Genomic DNA, 16777 nt, shown 5'->3' on the forward strand with positions numbered 1-16777 from the left:
CATCTCCATTTTGCATGAGTAACCTCTTATTTTAAAGAGCAGCTCCTAATCCTAGCTTCTCCCACACAAGGAAACATCCTCTTCGCATTGATCCTGTCAAGACCCCTCAGGATCTTCCACATTTCAATCACTTTGCCACTTACTCCTCTGTACTCCAGTGGATATGCACCTAGCCTATTTTATTCTTCCTGCCAAAATGGACAATTTCACATGTCCTTACATTTATACCCCATTTTCCACATCTATTCCTACTCACCTAATCTATCTATATTAATTTATTATCTAACATATTCTCCCTCTCTTCAGTTCTGATGAAGAGCCGGACGGACTTGAAACATTGACTCTGTTTCTCTCTCCTACAGACGTTGCCAGACCAGCTGGGGTTTCCCAGCATCCCCTGTTCTGTTTCAGTATCCAGCATCCACGGTATTTTGCCTATATCTTTCTGTAGCCTCCTTATGTCTTCTTCACAACTTACTTTCCTATTGTCTTTGTATCATCTGAAAATTTAGAGACCATCCCCTCAACCCTTTGGTCCATGTCATCAATATAAATTGTAAACAGTTGTGGCCACAGCACTGATCCCTGTGCCAAACATCCTGACCGATACAGGCTTGAAGGGCCGAAGGGCCTGTTCCTGGGCTGTACTGTTCTTTCTTCCTCAAACAACTTGTTACGTCTTGCCAACCAGAAATGACCCGTTCATGCCAACTCCCTGCTTCCTGTTAGCTAGCCAATAAGTGGATTGGGGAATGTTACTTCAAGGAATGAAATTGGCGAGGCAATGGCAAACATTTAAGGGGCGCATGGCTGAACGGCAACAATTGTTTGTTCCTGTCTGATGCAAAATTAAAATGGGAAAGATGGCCAAACCATGGCTTACCGGGGAAATTAGAGATCGTGTTAGATCCAAGGAAGAGGCATACAAATTATCTGTAAAAAAAAACAATAGATTGAGAGCAGTTTAGAATTCAGCAAAGGAGGACAAAGGGACTGATTAAGAAGGGGAAAATAGAGTACAAGAGAAAGCTTGCGGGGAACATTTATACTAACTAAAGGTTTCTATAGGTAAGTGAAGGGAAAAAGATTGGTGAAGGCAAATTTAGGTCTCTTACAGTCAAAGACTGGGAAATGTTTAACGGGGAACAAAGAAATGGCTGGCCAACTCAATACATACTTTGGTTCTGTCTTCACAAAAGAGGGCACAAATAACATATCAGAAACGTTGGGGAGCGCAGGGTTTAGTGAGAGGGAGGAACTGAAAGAAATCAGACCAGTCAGCCTGACGTTGGTCGTGGGGAAAATTCTAGAATCCGTTATCGAAGATTTTACAGCGGAGCACTTGGGAAACAATGGCTGGATCGGACAGAGTCAGCATTGGGTTTACAAAAGGGGAATCATGCTTGACAATTTTCTAAATGTAAATTAAGGGGCAATTTAGCATGGCCAGTCCACCTAGCCTGCACATCTTTGGGTTATGGGGGTGAGGCCCACACAAACCATGCTTGACAAATCTACTGGAATCCTTTGAGGATGTTACTAGTAGAGTTGATAAGGGGGGAGCCAGCGGATGCGTTCTATTTGTATTTTCAGAAGGCAAAGTCCCACATAACAGATTAACGTGTGACGTTCAAGTGCTTGGGGTCGGGGTAGTGTATTGAGATGGAGAGAAAACTATTTGGCAGAAATAAATAAAGAATGGGAACAAACGAGCCTTTTTCCACGTGGCAGGTAGTGACTAGAGGGTTATTGCAGGGATCAGTGCGAAGACTCCAGCTATTCACAATGTATATTAAAATTCAGATGAGGGAACTAAGTGTAATATCTCCCAGTTTGTAGATGACACAAAGCTGGGTAGGAGGGTGAGCTGTGAGGAGGATGCAGAAATGCTTCAGTGTGATTTGGACAAGTTGAGTGAGTGGGCAAATGCATGGCAGATGCAGTATCATTTAGATAATCCAAATCCACTTTGGTAGCAAAAACAGGAAGACAGACTATTATCTGAATGGCTATAGATTGAGAGAGGGGAATGTGCAATGAGACCTGGGTGTCCTTGTACACCAGTCACTGAAGGTAAGCATGCAGGTACAGCAGGCAGTAAAGAAGTCAAATAGAGGGCCTGCCCGGTGGCGCGGTGGGTTAGCCCTGTTACCTCACAGCGCCGAGGTCCCAGGTTCGATCCCGGCTGTGAGTCACTGTCTGTGTGGAGTTTGCACATTCTCCCTGTGTTTGTGTGGGTTTCACCCCCAAAATGCAAAAGATGTGCAGGCTAGGTGGATTGGCCACGCTAAATTGCACCTTAATTGGAAAAATGAATTGGGTACTCTAAATTTATTTAAAAAAGCAAAAAGAAAAGAAGGCAAATAGTATGTTGGCCTTCATAGCTAGAGGATGTGAGTACAGGAGCAGGGATGTCTTGCTGCAATTATACAGGGCCTTGGTGAGGTCACACCTGGAGTATTGTGTGCAGTTTTGGTCTCCTTATCTGAGGAAGGATGTTCTTGCTATGGAGGGAGTGCAGCAAAGGTTCACCAGGCTGATTCCTGGGATGGTGGGACTGGCGAATGAGGAGAGATTGAATTGGTTAAGATTATACTGCCTGGAGTTTCGAAGAATGGGAGGAGGCGGGGGGAGGTGGGATCTCATTGAAACCTCTAAAAATCTAACAGGACGAGACAGGTTAGATGCAGGAAGGATATTTCTGATCACATTAAGAAGTCTGACAACACCAGGTTAAAGTCCAACATGTTTGTTTCAAACACTAGCTTTCGGAGCACTGCTCCTTCCTCAGGTGAGGAAGTTTCCGAAAGCTAGTGTTTGAAACAAACATGTTGGACTTTAACCTGGTGTTGTCAGACTTCTTACTGTGCTCACCCCAGTCCAACACCGGCATCTCCACATCGTGACTGACCAGAATATTAAGGGTTGTCTCACGCCCTGTAATACAATCTAAGACTGTTCCCCATGTCCCATCCTATACTGTTTCTTGCTGACAGGCTGAGCACTATGTCATTTAGGAGAGCAATGCTGTGCACCATGTTTTTATAATGGCATGAAGGCACAAGTCACTCATAAGGCACTGTGCGAGCCCGTTGTGGATTCATTTATTTAGGCTCGGCGCTCATGAAAGTGGATCTAAATCTGAAAGTCACCAGAGCTGCAGAAGCTATGTGTACTTATCTTTCCAACACCCTCCTCCTCATACCAGGGCTGACGAGAGCTTTAGTTACCATGTGCACCCATTGGGTTGATCTAGAATGAGCAAAGTACTGCAGTGATGTGTCATTGCTCTCTGCAACCTGGCTGACTAAGAACCTCTCCCACTCATCGCACCTGTCATCAGGTATTTTGGAAGCGTTTACAGGAAGATTACTAACCTGTCTGTCCACATTATGAACACAACTTTCCTCGCCATCGAATCCTGAAGCAGGACTTGAACCCACAGCTCCTGGCTGGAAGGTCGGGATGCGAGCCACTGAGCTACAAGTTTTCCTTTGGAGGTATGCGTGTGTGAAGGCAAAAGTGAAACTGTGTTATATTTAAGGCTGAGATAGATAGATCCTTGATCAGTAAGGGAGTCAAGGGTTACGGCGAAAGGGCAGGAAAGTGGATGTGAGGAATGCCGGGCCACCATGATCTTAGTGAATGGTGGAACAGGCACGAGGGGCCGAACTGCCTTCTCCTGTTCCAATTTCTTATGGTAAAGCTGGATCACATGACACCTTTCCTTCCTGGTGATGTCATGCTGCAATTCCTTAAAGGCATATTACAACACCTGACACGTAAGTACACACTGCCTAATTACCAATGGTAGCTGAACACAGCGGAGCGAACAGTCAACGAGAGAACAAATAATGAATTGAAGAACAGGGTTTCATTAGACAGCTCAACAGTTTCCACTTTTTTCTCCTGCAGTTCATGGACAAGATTTTTTACCGTATGAGCCGAGTACACAATTCTAAACATTTTTGTTCAATGCTACGTCGGGGCATTGGCTGCCACCATGGGTCCATGAACTTAAGAATAAGACAAGCTGTGGAAATGCTATTCAGGCGTGGGTTTATCAAGGTCAGTAATCATTTTATGTTGCAATGTGTGAGGTTGCTTTGAGGGCCTGTCTATTAATAAATTGACAGATTGATGACAGGCCAGAGGGTATGAGTTTAAATGGTGTCAGAGTACGGAGTGGGAGAGGAACGCATGTCTCCCTTCAAGAGGGAGCTGAGCTGGTCCCTTACCAGAACCGAGGTGCAGAAGGATAAACGTCTCTGTCCATGTGATCTCCAGGATTGGTTTTGATCACTTGAGTGGGTGGAGGGAGGGTTTTTGGCCATTGTCTTTTTGGGAAGGGAAAGGGAGGCAGTTGCGGAGATTGGGATGGGAGCTGGAGAAGATGGAGGGGTGTGGAGGGAAGAACAGTTTAGTACTGATGGTAAAGTAAAGTAAAGTAAATCGCTTATTGTCACGAATAGGCTTCAAATGAAGTTACTGTGAAAAGCCCCTAGTCGCCACATTCCGGCACCTGTTCGGGGAGGCTGTTACGGGAATCGAACCGTGCTGCTGGCTTGCCTTGGTCTGCTTTCAAAGCCAGCGATTAGCCCTGTGAGCTAAACCAGCCCCTGTACCACCACCATGGTATTTTTCCATGTCTGTCAATCTTGTATGTTTAGCACAGATAGTTCAGAAGATTGAGGGACGATTTTATTGTAACATAAGATCATGAGAAGGCTTGACAGGGTGGATCCTGATCCCACATCCCCCGCCCTCCCCCCCTCCCCCCCCCCCAATATCCCTTCATCCCTTTTGCCCCAAGAGCTGTATCTAACTCATTCTCGAAATTACACAATGTTTTGACCTCAACTACTTTCTGTGGGAGTGAATTCCACAGATTCACCACTCTCTGGGTGAAGAGATTTCTCCTCACCTCAGACCTAAAAGGTTTACCCCTGATCCTTAAACTATGACCCCTAATTCTGGACTCCCCCACCATCAGGAACATTCTTTCTGAATCTACACTGTCTAATCCTGTTAAAATGTTTTAAGTTTCTATGAAATCCCCTCTCACTCTTCTAAACTCCAATGAATATAATCCTAACCATTTAGTCTCTCCTCATATGACACTCCTGCCACCACAGGAACCAGCCTGGTGAACCTTCGCTGGTATAGCCTCACCAATGCCCTATCCAATTGCAGTAAATCTAGCCCTGTCCCTATTCTCAAACCCTCTCGCTATGAAGGCCAACAGACCGTTTGCCTTTGTTACTGCCTGCTGTACCTGCGCGCTTACTTTCAGTGACTGATGCACGAGGACACCAAGGTCTCGCTGGGTATCTACCTCTCTCAATTTACGCCCATTCAATTAATAATCTGCCTTCCTATTTTTGCTACCGAAGCCAATAACCTCACATTTATACACATTATACTGCATCTTCCATGCATGCGGCCACTCACTCAGCCTGTCCAAATCCAGCTGAAGCATCTTTGTGTCTTCCTCACAGCTCATTCTCCCACACAACTTTGTATCATCTGCAAATTTGGAGATAATACATTTAGTTCCTTCATCCAAATCATTAATAGATAATGTGAGTTTGGGTACTAGCGCAGATCCCTGTGGTACCCCACTGGTAACTGCCAATCAGAAAAAGACCCATTTATTCAAAATTTTTGCTTCCTGTCTGCTAACCAGCTTCCTATCCATCTCGAGACACTGCCCGCAATGCCATGCGCTTTAACTTTACATAGTAATCTGCTATGTGAGACCTTGTTGAAAGCCTTCTGAAAGTCCAAATAAACCACATCCACCGGTTCTCCCTGGTCAACTCTACTAGTTACTTCTTCAAAGAATTCTTGTGGATTTGTCAAGCAGGATTTTCCTTTCGTAAATCCATGCTGACTTTGTCTGAAAGCTCCCGGAGAGATGTGGTGGTTGGGCCATTGAATATTTTTTGAGGCCATGGTAGATAGATTATTGCATGACAAGGGAGTCAAAGGCATTTGATGTTCGCCTTGCGCTCTTGCAACTGCCTCCAGTTGAACAACGTGATAGGCCATTCAGTCAGAGTGGCAGTTTGGGGAGATATCATTGTGATATCTCCCCAAACTGTGTTGGGTGGGGTTACTGGGTTATGGGGATAGGGTGGAGGTGTTGACCTTGGGTCGGGTGCTCTTTACAAGAGCCGGTGCAGACTCGATGGGCTGAATGGCCTCCTTCTGCACTCTAAATTCTATGATAATTCTAAGAACCCTACACTCAGCTCTTTAAGATTGAAAGTGGTTTAGTGGTAGAATCGCCAGTATCCTGTATCGTACATATTGGCCTGAGTATGTGGGTAGTTTTTGAATAATGTCTATCATTGTCTGTGCATTATTATTGGTAATGATGGTGATCTTTGTATAATTATTTCCTATGAAAGCAAATAATGCCTTTTGAACCCTTTTATCGTGTGAAATAATATCAATTGAGACGTGTAAACACACAGGCTCAAGGGCACAGTCGGAGAAAGTTCTGAGTGTAAATTGCTGAACCTCTCTCTTTTTCTATTCAGGTGGTTAGTGCTACATCGACCCTTGCTTTGGGAATCAACATGCCATGCAAGACTGCTGTCTTTCTTCATGATTCAGTGCACTTGGATTCTCTCACTTACAGACAGGTAGAAGAAGCAGAATGTGGTCACGTAATGAGAGATAGTTTGTGGCAAGATCGTACCATCTGTTTCGCCAACAGGCCTCTGGGGCCCTGTGCTCCGGGGCTCAGGCCCAATATGAGGCCTCACCAAGGCCCAGAGTGAAAATATGAGTTGATTTGGTTTATACAGTGAAAAGTATTGTTTCTTGCATGCTGTACAGACAACGCATACCGTGCATAGGGAAGGAAGGAGAGACTGCAGAATATAATGTTACACTTATCATAGAATTTACAGTGCAGAAGGAGGCCATTCAGCCCATTGAGTCTGCACTGGCTTTTGGAAAGAGCACCCTACCCAAGTTCAACACCTCCACCCTATCCCAATAACCCCAACCAACACTAAGGGCAATTTTGGACACTAAGGGCAATTTAGCATGGCCAATCCACCTAACCTGCACATCTTTGGACTGTGGGAGGAAACCGGAGCACCCGGAGGAAACCCACGCAGACACGGGGAGGATGTGCAGACTCCGCACAGACAGTGACCCAAGCCAGAATCGAACCTGGGACCCTGGAGCTGTGAAGCAATTGTGCTACCCACAATGCTACCATGCTGCCCTTATAGCAAGGTGTAGAGAAAAGATCAACTTAATGCCAGGTATTCAAAAGTCTGATGGCAGCAGGGAAGAAACTGTTCTTGAGTCGGTTGGTACGTGACCTCAACCTTTCTATCTTTTTCCTGATGGAAGGAGGTGGAAGAGAGTACGTCTGGGTTTCGTGGGGTCCTTAATTATGCTGGCTGCCTTTCCGAGGCAGCGGGAATTGTAGGCAGAGTCAATGGATGGGAGGCTGCTGGTTTGCGTGATGGACTGGGCTACATTCACGACCTTTTTTAGTTTCCTGCGGTCTTGTGCAGAGCAGGCTCCATACCAAGCTGTGATACAACCAGAAAGAAGCCTCTGGGTTGAATTCGCCATGTGGTAAAAACATGTGGCAGTTCTCCGGCTTTACAAATCATGTTGGACCTCCCGTAACCTCGATGCCCCCAACTCCCAAACCTCTTGATCACTTTTCAGCCCTGACACCACTGCCTCCAGCCTGACTCCCCCTGAACCGAATGTCTGGGACCCAACCCTGCAGTCTCCTGGCAGGCCAGTAGGAGGCGCATCTGTTCAGGTTCAGACTAAACTCTGACGAATGTCACGGCCATGATGCACAGCTGTTGAGATTGGGATGGTGTCGGCGGCGGGGTGGGGGGGGTGGGGGGTGTGGGGGGGGGGGGTGGAGGGTGGGGGGGGGGGGGGGGGATGTGCTCCACGTCCGATTCCCGTCAGACTGCTCAGATTCTCCGCCCACTTCAGGGCTCCCATGCATTGTGCCCCCTACAATCACGCATCCCTTTAAAAATTGGGCCATGTGATTAGAAAGGGTCAAGTTTTCATTGTTTCGCTGTCGTTAACCTCAGAAGAAAGACATATCTGCCAATATCATAGATATATATCATAGAATTTACAGTGCAGAAGTAGGCCATTTGGCCCATCGAGTCTGCACCGGCTCTTGGAAAGAGCACCCTACCCAAGGAGCACCTCCCGCTATCCCAATAACCCAGTAACCCCACCCAACACTAAGGGCAATTTTGGACACTAAGGGCAATTTAGCATGGCCAATCCACCTAACCTGCACATCTTTGGAATGTGGGAGGAAACCGGAGCACCCGGAGGAAACCCACACTCACACGGGGAGGATGTGCAGACTCCGCACAGACAGTGACCCAAACCGGAATCGAACCTGGGACCCTGGAGCTGTGAAGCCATTGTGCTATCCACAATGCTACCGTGCTGCCCAATATTAGGCAGGGCAGGAGATTGCAGGCCTGTGAAAGCAGAAACATAAGAAACAGGAGCGTGAGTTGACCATCCTCCATTGCCCAATACGATCATGGCTTATCTTCTGCCTCATCTCCACCTCTCTGCACGATCTCCATATCACTTGATTCCCTCAGAGTCCAACCATCCGTCTTAAATACAGTCAATGACTCAGCACCCAACGCTTCTGGGATGGGAATTCCAAAGAGTCACAACCCATCGGGTGAAGAAATTTCTCCTCATCCCCATCCTAAATGGTGAGCTCTTACCCTGAGACTGTTGCCCCTTGTCTGGATCCCTCCCTCTACCGACCCTCTAGCCGTGCAAAAATGTCGCTGTCTCCCTTCACTTTACAGATGTCTGGGAGAGCTGGCCGTCGGGGCATGGATAATATCGGCAGGGTGATTTTCCTGAACGTGCCTTTGCCGAAGATACAGAGACTGATAAAAGCCAATGTCCCTCAACTGAAGGGGCAGTTCCCCCTGAGTATAACCTTGGTTCTCCGCCTCATGCTGTTGGCAGCTCGAGCAGACGACAAGGCCGATGCCAAGGCCAAGGTACTTTGACATTTTTCTCACTCTGCCAATTTCTCCTTCTCGTTCCTTTTCTGCGTTGCTGTTCCCCCCCCCCCCCCCCCCCCCCCCCCCCACCTCCCATTCCCCTATCACCCCAGCGCTCACTCAGCCACACCGGCTCCCATTAAGCAACGCTTCAATTTTCTGTTTCTCATCCTCGTTGTGGAATCCCTCCATTGCCTCGATATTCTGTCAAACCTAACGCTGTCGCTTCGTTGTGGCTCCTGTGTGAAACCTGATTTCATTGCATCACTGTGACGCACCTTCTGATTCCCTATGTTAAGGATCGATGTAAATGCAAGCTCTGTTGTTAATGAGAGAATGAGGGATAAGATGGCCTGGGGTCAGGATGGCTTTAGGATTACAGCTCAGGTGGAGGATAAAGACTAACGCCGGATTGGTTGGAAGAAAAAGCTGTTTGGCCATTTCTATGTGATTACAACAGTGAAATTGAATGATTTTTGTTGGGCACGCATAGAAAGGGCCAAGGCAGGTAGATGGAGATGGGCTATAGGCCAACCATGAAATAATTGAGTGGTGGAACAAGCTCAGAGGCTGAGCGGGCTCCTCCTGTTCCTATGTTCCTTCCTATTGGGCAGGGGGTTGAGTCTCTCCCTCTCTCTCTCTTTCTCTCTCTCTGTCATCTATCACAATTCAGACTATTCTTTTTTTGCCCGTTTTATTGTTTTTTTTCTCTTTCTCGCTTTTTCTGTCCCACTCTGTCTCTCTCCACCTCTCTCTCTCTCTCTTTCCTCTCTCCCTGTCTCTTTTACCTCTCACTCTCCCTCACTCTCTGGGCGCGATTCTCCGCTCCCACCCCGGGTGAGAGAATCGCGGGAGGGCCGCTCTGGCACCCCCCCCCCGATTCTCCCACCGCCCCCCCCCCCATAATAGCATGTCGCATTTTGCGAAACGCCGCTCGGAGAATCGGGGGTCGTTGTTTTTTCACGGCGATCCGCGATTCTCCGGCCCGGACGGGCTGAGCGGCCTGCCGTTCCCGACCTGTTCACGCCAGCGGCAACCACACCTGGTCACTGCCGGCGTGAACAGCGCGCCAAAGGTGAGTATGGGGCCTGTGGGGGGCGGAGAGGGGAGCGAGCACCACGGCCGTGCTCGGGAGTGCACTGGCCCGCGATCGGTGCCCACCGATCGTCAGGCCGGCATCTCCAAGAGATGCACTCTTTCCCCTCCGCCACTCCGCAAGATCAAGCCTCCACGTCTTGCGGGGCAGCGGAGGGGAAGACGGCAACCGCGCATGCGCGGGTTGGAACCAGCCAACCTGCGCATGGGCGGCTGACGTCATTAGGCGCTGCCGGCCGCATCATTCTCGGCACGCCGCCTTGAGGCCAGCGTCAAGGCCCGGCAGCCGAGATTTACGGAACGCCGCTCCTAGCCCCCTGGGGGGGGGCCTTTGCGGAGAATTCCGCCCTCTGTCTTTCATTCCCTCTCTCATTCTGCCTCTCAGTTTCTCTCTTTTCTTTCTCTCTCTTTTACCCTCTCTTGCACTGTCTCTCGCTCTCTGTCAGTCTTTTGCTCTCTCTCAATATTTATACATATCCTTCTTCTCTTTGGACAAATGATTTTCCAAAATCAATATTGGTGAGGGCCAGGGAGGGAAAGGTAGCTGGGAGTTATTGTCTGAAGGTGAGCGGAGCTCCAAGAACAACCGAGTGACGAAGGGGGTGAGGCAAGAGGGGAGAAATGGAGGAAGTGGGTGGACAGAGGATGGGGGAGGGGGGGGGGAGGGGTCGGGTGGAGAGAGGAAAGTCGAGGGTGTTGTGTTATGCTCTTCATGTAGCATAAGCTGCTTCCTTGATGTATACTCTGACAAAGGAAGGTTCAGACTTGGAGATAGGTTTAACACATTTACTGAACAGTTAACAATTCTCCTACTTGAGTTCGACTCTCCTGCTAATCTTACTATAGTAACTCAATCTAACTAACCAGTCTGCTCTAAGCCATACGGTGGGTGTGATGCTTCCTGATCTGCCCTTGTCCTTCTCTCTAAGTGTCGCCTGTGGAAAGAGAAAGAGCATGTGTGCCCTGTCCTTTTATATATGGGTTGTCTAAATGCCCCCTTGTGGTAGTGTCACCTCTGGGTGTCTTGACTGCCCATTGGCCGTGTCCTATTCTATGTGTTCATTAGCTGTATGTCTGCATGTCTCTGGTGCTCCCTCTAGTGTTTACTTAGTTCTAGTGTATTTACATTAACCCCTTGTGTATTTACAGTGATGCATATCACCACAGTGGGAAGGGAGGGAGGAGGTGAGTGGACAGGGGAGGGGAGAGAGCGGGGAGGGGGGTGGACTGAGGAGAGGGTAAGGGAGAAAATAGGGAAAACAAGAGGAGAGGGGCAACCAGGCAGCTGGGGTGATGAATGGGAAAAGTCCATTTGTGTGGTGAACCAGTACCTGAAGGCTTCATCACGGATGTTGTGTTTGCCTCACTGTATTAATGTTTAATTCTCTTCACAACAGGCATTGTCAGTCCTACAACACTCCTTAATGACCTACAACCAACCCAAAAAACAGAACATTGTCAAACTCTACTTCCTGTTCTCGCTGCAGTTTCTGCTCCGCCAGGTGAGCAGATTAGCCGTTCATTAAATCAATTGTGCCGTCCAAATTCCCCGGGCTTCCGGAACCTTCCGGCTTGAAATAATTAGTCAGGAATTTCCTCCGGGTTTACAGAGTTGGAAGCAAATTGGAAATCTCAGTGGAGGGAGAGGGATCGGCTCCAAGGAATTTCCAGCTGTAAATCGACATATTGAAGGATGCGTCATATAAAATAAAACGGAAATGTCGCCACAGTCCCAGAGGACCACAGGCTGCTCTCCCACATGGGAGGCAGATGTGATACTTGCCTTTATGAAATGAAATGAAAATCATTTATTGTCACGAGTAGGCTTCAAATGAAGTTACTGTGAAAAGCCCCTAGTCGCCACATTCCAGCGCCTGTTCGGGGAGGCTGGTACGGGAATTGAACCGTGCTGCTGGCCTGCCTTGGTCTGCTTTAAAAGCCAGCGATTTAGCCCAGTGTGCTAAACCAGCCCCTGTAGGCATAGAATAATAGAGCAGGGAGGTTATGATGGTGCTGTATAAAACGCTGGTTAGGTCACGGCTGGAGCATTGTGTGCAGTTCTGGCCACCACACGACAGGAAGGATGTGATTGCACTGGCAAGGGTTCAGGGGAGATTCACTAGGATGTTGCCGGGCCTGGAGCGTTTCAGCTATGAAGAGAGATTGGTTAGGCCGGGGTTGTCTTCCTTGGAGCAGAGAAGGCTGCGGGTGTCATAGATCTGTTGTGGGAGCGGCATTTTCAGAACCCCAAAATGTATCATGGAGTTCAACCAGCCTCTCCCTTTAATGGATTGTTGCTTTTGAAGCACACGGCTTGGACTCCAGGTGCGGTATTACAATTATTGACACGTGGGTTTTTAAACACAAAACAATGTTTATTCCATGAATTCAACTTAAGCTTTTAAAATAAACATTGGATCCCTTAACACCCCTTACTTCAAAGATAACCCCAAAAATAATACAACACTAAATAATCCCTCAAAATGTTCCTTCAAACCTCCAAAAGACTTAATATCTTTAAACAGAAACACATCAGGTTAAAGACATTACTATTATGAGTTTAAATCACCCAAATGTTTCAGAGATAGTCTTTCATGGCAGAGATCACCGCAAATCCAGCTCACTGCAAACACAGACACACCCAAGCTCTTTTCCTCAAAACTGGCTTTTCCTTTCAAACAGCTCACAGCAAACCAGCCAGGCACTTTTCAGCTGCTCTCTCAAACTGAAACTAAAACTCCCAAAAAGCAGAAGTGAGCTCAACTCAGCTACCCCCACCCTCTGACATCACTTCAGTAATACGAGCTGCCCCATTTCTTAAAGGTACATTGCTTAAACATCCATTTCTTAAAGGTACATTGCTTAAACATTCATTTCTTAAAGGTACATTGCTTAAACATCCATTTCTTAAAGGTACTCTCACATGACAGATCATAGAATTTACAGTGCAGAAGGAGGCCATTCAGCCCATCGAGTCTGCACCGGCCCTTGGAAAGAGCACCCTATTCTAGCCCACACCGCACCCTATCTCCGCAACCCAGTAACCCCCACCTAACCTTTTTGGACACTAAGGGCAATTTATCATGGCCAGTCCACCTAACCTGTACATCTTTGGACTGTGGGAGGAAACCGGAGCACCCGGAGGAAACCCACGCAGACAGGGGGAGAACATGCAGACTCCACCCAGCCAGTGAAGTAACAGTGCTAACCACTGTGCAACCTGATTGAGGTGTACAAAATTATCAGGAGCGAAGATAGGGTAGATAGGAAGAAACTTTTCCCTTTAGCAGAAGGGTCAATAACCAGGGGGAACAGATTTTAGGCAAGGGGCAGGAAGTTTCGAGGAGGTGTGAGGGAAAACTTTTTCACCCAGAGGATGGTGGGAGTTTGGAACTCGCTGCCTGAAAAGGGTGGTGGAGGCAGGAACCCTCACAACATTTAAGAAGCATTTAGATGGGCAATGAAATAGCCAAGTGCTGGAAAATGGGATTAAACTCAATAGGTGCTTAATGGTTGGTGCAAACACAATGGACCGTCCCTGGGCGCAGGTGGCAGAGGCCGTGGGTAACACTGTCCGGATTGGCCAGCAGTGTCGGAAGAAACTGCACAACCCCCTCAGGGCAGCAGGGTGAGTAGCCAGCACTGTGCCCCTGGCACCACGTCCCGCCCCACACACCCATAACCTTACCCCCTCCCCCCAACCCGGAAGGGCACCCGTCCATGGCGGCCGGTATGGGTGCCGGAACGTGATGCAGGGTGGGGGTTTGGCCGCCCTCCCGGTTATCGGGGTCAGCGGGAATGTGCAGTTTGAGGCCACAATCAGATCAGTCTTGATCTCATTGAATGGCGGAGCGGGCTGGAGGGGCTGAGTGGCCTACTCCCGCTCACAATTCGTTTCTTTGTATGTTTGTATCTTGTTTGTGGGATCACGCTGTGCGCAAATTGGCTACCGCCTTACGACAGTGGCAACACTTCAAAAATACAAATGATTTGGGATGTCTTGTCGAAACGTACGTCTTCCTCTATCTTGCCTTTCTTCAAAGTGAATTTTCTGATTTGCGCGAAAGTTAGTTTGTAAAAAGGGAAAGAAACTGGACATTTGACGGCAATGATTGATCACATTAGGGCTACCTGGATCGAGAGGGTCAGCCTCAGGGATTCGCAGGCCTAGTGACGCACATCCATCATCACGAGCCAGCCAACTTTGTTTTCATCCAGTTCTTGGTCACTGGACTGCTGCACAAAATCTGTCAGCCTCCCGAACCACGTGAGTATAAAACTTTTGTCAGGTGAGGAAATTCCCTAGGGATGGGTGGGGTAGGGCAGGGAGCACTCGCAATCAGCCCTCCACAACTTTGCCGGCACATCAGTGGAAGTCCTGGATGTACCGTGGAAACGAGGCTTCCATCAATCCCGATGGGCCGAATGGCCTCCTTCTGTGTCTCTGTGACAGCCCCACTCCCTCCATGGCGGGAAGGAAAGAAAGTGTTTACGGCATGCCTAGTATTACTGCACTGAGAAACTGTAAACCTGGGTTAATGACTGCTGCAGTAGTGTTTTTATAAATCTTGGTTTGCAAGACAGCTAGGGGTTTTGGGAGCCAGAAGTGCAATTAAAGCACCGTAAAAGGTTGGGCTAATGGATTGTTGTATATATTAAGAGGGTTCCCTGTGGAGTAGTTCATTAGAGACATTCAGCTTAGTAAGATGATGCAGTTAATGGGAGGAACCAGGGGCTGAAGCAGTCAGATGTTGAGGGTTCAGTTTAGGTTTTAGATTGGGGTGTGGACAGAAGGCAAGCATCCGATCTCGATGCAGTTCAGTTAAAGATCGGTCTGTATTCAATCGAGCAGTTTCTTTCCAAGCAGCTCAGAGTTTGAAGTGGGGAGCTGGAAGTCAAGCTATGAAGGTAGTTTCTGAAGATGCCAGCTGGAGATTCTACATTGTTCTAAAAGGGTCAGGACTCTTTCGTTAAAACAATCAAAATATCTCTCTTGTACAAAGTGGAATTTCAAGACATCTCTAGATGGCAAGCATTCCTGGTGCTAACTGTATTTCAAAGTGGATTGTGATCTGAGATGGTTCTGTTGTTTGAGTGGAAGTAAAGATAGCAGTTAAGGGTTATTGTGTCACTGTATTGATTAGCATTGTTTAAGGGGTAATTTTCTTGTGTGACGTTAAAGATATTTTAATACTGTGTTAGTAATAAAGTTTGTTTTAATATACCATACCCCGTGAAGTCACTCCTGGAGCGAGGTAACCTTCCCTCACAGTTGTACAAAATTAAAATATAAATATTTGGGGCTTCTGTCCAGTATCCTAGCCACTGTTATGGTCTGGTCCGGGATCGTAATACCTGTTGTGGCAGAGCAAAGCTCAAACTCACGACTGGCTGAGTCTGAGACACGTTCGGCACGAATTTAGTTCATAAAAATTAATTTACGGGATGTTGACGTCGCTGGTTAGGCTCGGAATTTATTGCCCATCCCTGGTTGCCCCTGAGAAGATGGTGGTGAGTTGCCTCTTGAGCCTCTGCAGTCCACATGGTGTAGGTGCACCCACTGTGCTGTCAGCGGGGGAGTTCCAGCATTTTGACCCAGCGGCAGTGAACAAACAGCGATACATTCCCAAGCTAGGTTGGTGAGTGACTTGGAGGGGAACCTGCGGGAGGTGGTGTTCCCAAACAAGGCAAGGGCCCCAAGAATCAAGCAAGACTCCACATAGCAGAAAGAAAAATTGCTTGTGATGGAAAGGCAGCTGTGCAGCACAGTGCTGCACGTGCACACGCCGAGATGACTCGCAGGAAAAGACCAAACGGCGCATCGAAGCGGCTCCACGGTCACAGAGTGTCCAGACTGACCAGTCGTGTAATCTGCTGGGTGAAAGGCGAAAACGAGAAATAAAATATTTTGGTCAGTTTTATTTCTGAACCCCAAATTTCCCCAGGCAATCAAAACAAGAGCAGGAGCTCACACAGACCATGCCGTTATCCATTAATGCACAAAGCTTTTTGCAGGTGGGCAGCACGGTAGCACAGTTGTTAGCACTGTTGCTTCACAGCACCAGGGTCCCGGGCTTGATTTCCGGCTTGGGTCACTGTCTGTGTGGAGTCTGCACGTTCTCCCCATGTCTGCGTGTGTTTCCTCCGGGTGCTCCGGTTTCCTCCCACAAGTCCCGAAAGACGTGCTTGTGAGGTGAATTGGACATTCTGAATTCTCCCTCAGTGTACCCGAACAGGCGCCGGAATGGGGCGACTGGGGGATTTTCACAGTCACTTCCTAGCAGTGTCAATGTAAGCCTACTTGTGACGATAATAAAGATTATTAAAAAAAAGATGTGATCCCTGCCGAATACATGCAAAGATATGAATTAGGAGCCTTTTGAACCTGCTCTGTTGAATCACATCTCAAGTGAAGGCTCTTCAGCTCATCTGAGTCCAATTCAACGATTTGGTTATGGGCTAGGGTTTTAAAACTCTAAAGTGTATCATGGAGTTCACCTGACCTGTAACGTTTTGTTGAATTTGGCTGGGATGAGCACCAGAGCCTTAACTTAAGGTGTGATTCAACAGCCCTGCTAAACACTTTAATCAAAATAATCTTTAGTCTAAGACCTTAGTTAACATTTAGATAA

At 47.8% G+C, this 16777-nt stretch overlaps 1 protein-coding gene across 1 annotated transcript in view; it reads left to right on the forward strand.

Moving 5' to 3' along the window:
* The window catches only part of LOC119970734 (probable ATP-dependent RNA helicase DDX60), a 174252-nt gene that overhangs the window by 138876 nt on the left and 18599 nt on the right, over positions 1-16777 (forward strand). The window contains 5 exon segments of the mRNA XM_038805842.1: positions 3916-4068; positions 6546-6650; positions 8847-9047; positions 11543-11647; positions 14271-14412. Coding sequence (XP_038661770.1) covers positions 3916-4068; positions 6546-6650; positions 8847-9047; positions 11543-11647; positions 14271-14412 — 706 coding nt within the window.

Source organism: Scyliorhinus canicula, chromosome 8 (genome assembly GCF_902713615.1).
Source record: "Scyliorhinus canicula chromosome 8, sScyCan1.1, whole genome shotgun sequence".
Lineage (NCBI taxonomy): Eukaryota > Metazoa > Chordata > Chondrichthyes > Carcharhiniformes > Scyliorhinidae > Scyliorhinus > Scyliorhinus canicula.